Source organism: Balaenoptera musculus, chromosome X (genome assembly GCF_009873245.2).
Source record: "Balaenoptera musculus isolate JJ_BM4_2016_0621 chromosome X, mBalMus1.pri.v3, whole genome shotgun sequence".
In the NCBI taxonomy this organism is placed as follows: Eukaryota; Metazoa; Chordata; class Mammalia; order Artiodactyla; family Balaenopteridae; genus Balaenoptera; species Balaenoptera musculus.
In genome coordinates this window covers 127851528-127859755 of record NC_045806.1, presented here as the reverse complement: position 1 = coordinate 127859755, position 8228 = coordinate 127851528, and the positions used below count along the sequence as shown (strand labels likewise).

Here is an 8228-nt window from a genome sequence, read left to right as displayed (position 1 = left end):
GCTGTGAGCAGGAGCGGTCTCGTGCTCCCTGTACAGCCAGCCAAGCTGGGCCTTCCAGATGACACTGGCCAGGGCCTGCCAAGGCTGAGCCTTCCTGCCTCCATGTCAGCGATAAGGCCCCAAAGGCAGCCGTGTGGAAAGCACAGGGTGGAATAGGTGGATTCCAAGGCAAAGCCACACGTCCAGGAGGAGCTGCAACAGGGGGTCTGGGGACCCTGCTCTTCCCCTGTGCCAGGTCCCAAGTCCAGCTGTGTCTGCGACACCCAACAGGGTTAGTCAGGCTCTAAGCAGCTGACTCCATGACCAAGCTCATTGACCCCATCCTGCCAAACCCAGGTGACACAGGAAGACTTGTGGTTGGAGTCGGCACTGGGGACTCAGCAGGCGGGTGCCAGGACAGACCCCTGCGGGGGAGGGAGGGTTCTGGCAAACCTTTCATCTTCTTATTGTAGGGTTCTGATATCTTTCAAACCTACTGTGTGGGAGACGTGGAGTGTGCACCAGACCCCGGGCCTCAGGGGGCCACTGGCTCAGCTGACTTTCACCCTCCAGGGACCTCCCCTCTCCTCACCCTCCACGGAGGGAGCAGGCCTGACGGTGGCTGCTTTTAACTGCACTGCTGCTACTCCTGCAGCCTTCTCTTCTTCGCTGGAGGAGCTTCATTCTGATGGCTTCCCACACCTGTCTGTGCTCCTAAAGCTCCCCTACACACACAGGAAGCAGGGTGTGGGCAGCAGGCTGTATGATAATCCACAAATGTATATGCTGAGGCTATTTTAAGCAGTCCCCTATAGACATAGACATTCATGCCGTTTCTCATTTTTCAGTATTATGGTGAGTGCTGAAATGAATATCTTGCTACATTTGTTTTACTGCACTAGATTTTTTAGAAGGGGAATTGCTGGGTCAAAGAGTAGGCCCTTTTTAAAGAGTTTGATACATATTAACAAATTGTCCCCCCAAAAAGGTTGGCACAATTTGCACCCTAACCAGTTGTGCATGAAAGTGATCATTTTCATACATCCCACCTCAAACAGAATATGTGCAATCTTTTACATCTTTGCCCATGTAGTGACGCAAGCCACAGCTCAATGCAGGTCCACTTCCCTTTTGATTTTAATGTAATTGGATAATATGTGTGACATTTGGTCAATGGTATCTCTTCTTTGAGAACTGCCCATTCATATTGTTTACCGGTTTTCTATTTGGGACAGTCATATTTTTCATATTGATGGGTAAGTGCTCTTTACATGTTTGAAATATCAAATCTTTGTCATAGTTGGAAAATACATTTCCTCCACATTCCTTCATTTTACCTTTTGTTCATGGTCTTTTTATATGTAGAAGTTTAAAAGCTTTTAATGTGTTTAAGTGATCACTTTTTTCATTATACTTTCTGGATTTTTTACCTATGAAAAGCCCTGCCCATTATAAAATTATGAAAACGTTCATTCACAGCATCTTCTAGGACTTTAAAATTTTAATCTATCAGGAGTGTATTTTGGTGAGAAATGACATTGGGGTCTAACTTTATTTTCTCTCCAAAGTGTTAGTCAGGTGTCCCAACACCATTTACCAAATAATCCATATCTAACCACTGAGGTGAAATGTCATCTTCACCAAATTCTAAATCCCCATCTGGGTTTATCCTTGCACATTTGTTCAACCAGCTATTATAGGTTGGGTGATTCCAGGATGGCCTCTCTGAGGCCACTACCTGAAGAAAACTGTAGGGAAGGTAGGGAGTGGGGTTAGGAGAGAGAAAGACAGAGAGACAGAGACAGAGAGACTCTTGCAAAGGAAACCTTTTGCAATGCTGGGAGGAAAGCTTACAGAACTGCAGGGCGAGTGACATTTTGGATGGATCTCTGGTTCTCTGGGTCTTCCAATAATCTCAGCTATCCCCACGGCAACTGTGAAGAAACCACTCTTTGCTAACTGGTGCTCTTACATTCATGACAGAGACACAGTGGGGTTGGAATGCGACTACAAAATTGTAATTTAGTAACTTTAAGAATCCTTTTCCAAGCTGGGTTTTCTTGGCACCTCCACACTTTGGCTGCATGCACTGATGGACCCCATCAGCAAGGTCAGGGAGAGTCTGGAAGGTTCCTTCTGGGTACGGGGGAGAAAAAGTCAAGATTGGACTTGTGGCTCCCAGGCTCTAGGTTACCTGAGACCATGACAAGTGACTGTCTATCCCGGGGTCACACTTAAAAATGGCTTCATGGCAGCCTCCACCCAAACCCCAGAGTTTGCCCTCAGAGACTGCACAGCCCCACTTGTCCAATGGTAACAGCTGGGTTCTCTGCTCTCCTCCCCTGCAATGTGAAGGAAATCGCTCGGCCTTCCCCAACTTGACCCAGTAAGTAATTGCAAATCACCCCAAACAGCCGGCAATCCTTGAGTCTGTTGCTTGAAACTCACCTGTGCTGGTCTGCATGAGTTGGAGCTCTTTGTTTGTAAATGAGGGAAGGAGGCTCCCTGGAGGGACGTGGAGGAGCTCATAGTATTGAAGTTAGGGGCTGAATAACGAAGCACCAGGAAGTTGGGGTCCCATGCAGTTCCTTGTGAATTTTTGGATGAGCTTTTCCATTTCTGCAAAAAATGCTGCTGAGATTTTTTTTCATTATTCAATGAATTAGATTTATTATAATATTTTTAAAGCTATGTATTACCTGGTAAAACGTTTACGTCATATTACAGTAAGTGAGGGAATGGCAGAAAGCAGATTAAAGTATTGATATGATATTATTTCATTAAAATGTTTCTTTTTTTTAATTTTTTTAAATTTTTTTAATCAGTCATCAATTTTATACACATCAGTGTATACATGTCAATCCCAATCGCCCAATTCAGCACACCACCATCCCCACCCCACCGCGGTTTTCCCCCCTTGGTGTCCATACGTTTGTTCTCTACATCTGTGTCTCAACTTCTGCCCTGCAAACCGGTTCATCTGTACCAATTTTTCTAGGTTCCACATACATGTGTTAATATACGATATTTGTTTTTCTCTTTGTGACTTACTTCACTCTGTATGACAGTCTCTAGATCCATCCACGTCTCAACAAATGACTCAATTTTGTTCCTTTTTATGGCTGAGTAATATTCCATTGTATATATGTACCATGTCTTCTTTATCCATTCATCTGTCGATGGGCATTTAGGTTGCTTCCATGACCTGGCTATTGTAAATAGTGCTGCAATGAACATTGGGGTGCATGTGTCTTTTTGAATTACGGTTTTCTCTGGGTATATGCCCAGTAGTGGGATTGCTGGATCATATGGTAATTCTATTTTTAGTTTTTTAAGGAACCTCCATATTGTTCTCCATAGTGGCTGTATCAATTTACATTCTCACCAACAGTGCAAGAGGGTTCCCTTTTCTCCACACCCTCTCCAGCATTTGTTGTTTGTAGATTTTCTGATGATGCCCATTCTAACTGGTGTGAGATGATACCTCATTGTAGTTTTGATTTGCATTTCTCTAATAATTAGTGATGTTGAGCATCTTTTCATGTGCTTCTTGGCCATCTGTATGTCTTCTTTGGAGAAATGTCTATTTAGGTCTTCTGCCCATTTTTGGATTGGGGTGTTTGTTTCTTTAATATTGAGCTGAATGAGCTGTTTATATATTTTGGAGATTAATCCTTTGTCCGTTGATTCGTTTGCAAATATTTTCTCCCCTTCTGAGGGTTGTCTTTTCATCTTGTTTATGGTTTCCTTTGTTGTGCAAAAGCTTTGAAGTTTCATTAGGTCCCATTTGTTTATTTTTGTTTTTATTTCCATTACTCTAAGAGGTGGATCAAAAAAGATCTTGTTGTGATGTCAAAGAGTGTTCTTCCTATGTTTTCCTCTAAGAGTTTGATAGTGTCTGGCCTTATACTGAGGTCTTTAATCCATTTTGAGTTTATTTTTGTATATGGTGTTAGGGAGTGTTCTAATTTCATTCTTTTACATGTAGCTGTCCAGTTTTCCCAGCACCACTTACTGAAGAGACTGTCTTTTCTCCATTGTATATCCTTGCCTCCTTTGTCATAGGTTAGTTGACCATAGGTGTGTGGGTTTATCTCTGGGCCTAACAAACACATTGTCTACTCTGGAGAATGCTCCGCATATTCTGCTGCTGTTGGGTGGTGTATTCTGTATATATATGCTAGGTCTAGTTGGTTCTTATGTTGTTGAATCCTCTGTTTCTTTATTGATCTTCTGTCTGGTTGTTCTATCCATTATTGAAGGTAGAGTATTGAAGTCTCCAACTACTATTGTAGAACTGGCTGTCTCTGCATTCAATTCTGTCAATGTTTGCTTCATACATTTTGGGATTTTGTTCTTAGGTGTAAACTATGTTTACAATAGTTATATCTTGTTTATGAATTTATCTTTTTAATCATTTTATGATCTTTGTCTCTTATGACAAATTTTGACTTAAGTCTATTTTATCTGATATTACTATAGCCACTCTAGGTCTCTTTTGAGTATTATTTGTATGGAATTTTTTTTCATCCCTTAACTTTTTTTTTTAATTTATTTATTTTTGTCTGTGTTGGGTTGTCATTGCTGTGCGCAGGTTTTCTCTAGCTGTGGAGAGCAGGGGCTACTCTTTGTTGTGGTGCACAGGCTTCTCATTGCAGTGGCTTCTCTTGCTGCAGAGCATGTGCTCTAGGCATGTGGGCTTCAGTAGTTGCAGCACGCGGGCTCAGTAGTCGTGGCGCACGAGCTTAGTTGCTCCACGGCATGTGAGATCTTCCCAGACCAGGGCTCGAACCCATGTCCCCTGCATTGGCAGGCGGATTCTCAACCACTGCGCCACCAGGGAAGCCCTCGTCCCTTAACTTTCAACCTATTTGTGCCTTTGGCTCTAAAGTGAGTCTCTTGTACACAGTGTGTAGTTGGGTTATGGCTTTTAGATCCATTTTGCCAATCTCTGATTTTATTTGGAGCACATGATCCACTTACATTTAAAGTAGTTATTGATAAGAGCTTCCTTTCGCCATTTTTCTTTTCCCCCTGCATATGTTTTATATCTTTTTTATCCCTCAGTTCCTCCATTGCTACCAAATTTGGGTTAGATTGATATTTTCTAGATACCTACCATCTTGATTCCCTTCTCATTTATTTCACTGCATATTTTTTAGTGGTTTCCCCGGGGATTGCAATGAATACCTTTTACTTATAACAATCTAGTTTGAATTAATGCCAACTTTGCTTCAATAGTATACAAAAAGTCTGCTCCTATACAGCTCCACCTCTCCCCCCTCCTTCTTTTTTTGTTGCGGCACGTGAACTCTTAGTTGCGGCATGCATGTGGGATCTAGTTGCCCAACCAGGGATCGAACCTGGGCCCCCTGTATTAGGAGCAAGGAGTCTTAACCACTGGAGCACCAGGGAAGTCCCTCCACCACTCCCCTTTGTATTGTTATTGTCACAATTTACATCTTTCTATGCGGTGTGCCCATTAGCACTGTTTTATAATTATTGTTTTATGCTTTTGTTTTTAATCATATATGAAAAGAGAGAAGTTAAAAACCAAAATACATTAATATTGACTTTTATGTTTACCTATGTATTTACTTTTACTGATGTTCTTTATGTCTTTGTATGACTTCGAGTTATTGTCTGGTGTCCTTTCATTTCAGCTGAAATACTCCCTTTAGCACTGCTTGTAGGGTTCATCTACTGGCAATGAATTCTCTCGGATTTAATTTATCAGGAAATGTCTTAATTTCTTCTTCGTTTTTGGAGGAAAGTTTTTCCAGATGTAGAGTTCGTGGTTGACAGTTCTTTTTTCTTTCAGAACTTTAAATATGTCACCCCCATTGCCTTCTGCTCTCCATGGATTTTGATGAGAAATTGTCAGTCTTATGAGGATCCCTTTGTACATAAGAAGTTGCTCTTGTTTTGCTGCTTTCAAGATTCTCTCTTTGTCTTTGTCTTTTGACAGTTTGATTATAATGTGACTTGGTGTGGATCTTTTGTTTTTATCCTATTTGGGATTCATTGAACTTTTTGGATGTGCAGACTCATCATCTGCCTGTTCTTGAGTCAATATTTTAAAATCAGATTTTACTCGGTTTTCCAGCTCATCCGGATTTTAGATTTATGAGTGAAGATCTGTCTATCTAGTGGAATCATACCACATGAGCATTTAGCCTTTGTGGATTCCATGACATGGACTTGAGAAGGAGAGACAAAGACACAAGGACATAACTTCTTAGACATGCCTTTATGTATGACAAGGCCTCATGAGCCTTGAGCCCCTAATTGTGCTTGTGCCTCAAACCTAGTCTATCACAGACACCTCTTGAAAGACCTGATAACATCCAAGGAGTATAGTTTGGGAAACTGATACTTGTTTATCATTGAAACAAAGATACAAGATCTCACACCCCAGAGGTAACCACCGTTGGTTAGCGTTTTGGTGAACATCATTTCATGAATCTTTCTGTGAATATATACATATGAATATATATGTCTATGTACATGTCTGTGAAGTAGATATGTCTAAGGACACACACATACACACACACACACACATGCACACACTCACACGTGCACACACAAACAGAATTGTTCCTAGTGATCATCGCCCAGACACTTACCTGGATAAAACGAAAAGGCCCTCAGGGGTCCAACGGATGCACTCACTGTGACAACTCAACTGCCCTTGCTGTTTCCAGCCACTCTTCCCAAACCAGGCCTTGCGTTCAGGTCTCCCTGTCTTCTTCTCTGCCTGGCTCTTCTTTCCTGCTAGGGAAGCAGGAGGAGTGCCCGACCGAGGTAAGTCACAAGGAGAGCCTCAGCTCGCCCCTCCTGCATTCTGTGGTGACCAGACAGCCCCACGAGTAAGTCTTGTCCTTACTGCCCCAGGCCGGAGTTCCTTCCCCAGATGTCACAAGTACAGTTTTAGCCACTGAGGAAGGTTGCAGTGCATGTTTCCCCGGATTGCCTCTGGCCTTGTTGAGGGATGTGTTGCCAATGCATATTGGCAGAAACCAGAAGCCATGGTGAGAGGCAACCTAACCGTCACCTCGGAATCCCTCCTCCTGGGACTGTCCGAGGTGCCTGAGCATCAGCCCCTCCTCTTCTGTCTGTTCCTGTCCAGGTACCTGGTCGCTGTGGTGGGGAACCTGCTCTTCGCTCTGGTCATCAGCTCCACCTCCAGCCTCCACACCCCCATGTACTTCTTCATAGCCACTCTGTCCTGCGTTGACACCTGCTTCACCTCCGTCACTGTACCGAAGATGCTGCTAAACATCCAAACCCAGAGCCAAGCCATCCCCTATGCAGCATGCCTCACGCAGATGTGTTTCACAATTTTGTTTCTAGAGCTGGACAATGTCCTCTTGGCAGTGATGGTCTATGACAGATTTGTAGCCATAGGTCACCCTCTCCACTATACCACAACCATGAGCCCCAAATTCTGCATCACATCGGTGTGTGTGGCTCTGACGGTCACAAACATCTATCCCTTGATCCACACCCTCCTCATGAATACACTGTCATTCTGTGCAAGTGTCAGAATTCACCACATCTTCTGCGAGCTCTATGAGTTGCTAAAGCTCAGATATCCACATCAGTGAGTTGGTGGTTTACACCATGGGGAGCTTTCTTTTCGTCACTCCCTTCCTCTTTATCTCTATCTCCTACCTTTGCATTCTCTCAGCCATCCTGAGATGTCGGTCTTCCCAGGGCAAGCTGAAAGCCTTCTCCACTTGAGATCCCCACCTCGCTGTGGTGTCATTGTTCTACAGGACCTTATTCAGGGTGTACCTGCGACCCTCGTCCTCCTACACAGCCGAGGACTCAGTGGCCACGGTGCTGTATGCGGTGGTGGCTCCCATGCTCAACCCCTTCATTTACAGTCTGAGGAACAAGGACATGAAGGGGGCCTTGAGGCACCTCTTCAGCTGGAGAAGGGTCTGGTCTTGGTGACAGCAAGACAAAGATGCCTTGTCTTCTCCTAGCCTTCAGGTGGGAGGGGACTGTCCAGGAGACAGATGCATCAGGTGTCCAGCTCGGCCCCGAATTTCTGCTGTACTCACGTTCACCTACTCACTCGGCCACTCCTCCCTGAGTGACCCTCGTGTGCCAGGCCACGGGGGGGGGACAGCTGTCTGCATGAGCACTTACTTTTCCATTCACTCCATGTGGCTTTCTAAAAATTTTAAACTTTACTGCATCACAAGTAATGCAGCGTTTTGTTGTGTGCTGAGCAAGCACTG

General features: G+C 43.9%; 1 protein-coding gene across 1 annotated transcript; it reads left to right on the top strand.

Annotated features, from left to right (window-relative positions):
* The first annotated feature begins 7007 nt into the window (after positions 1-7007).
* LOC118888407 (olfactory receptor 1D2-like) lies at positions 7008-7938 on the top strand. Its single transcript, XM_036839356.1, is given in 2 exon segments — positions 7008-7564; positions 7566-7938. Coding segments are annotated over 2 exon segments (930 nt in total).
* Positions 7939-8228: the final 290 nt, after the last annotated feature.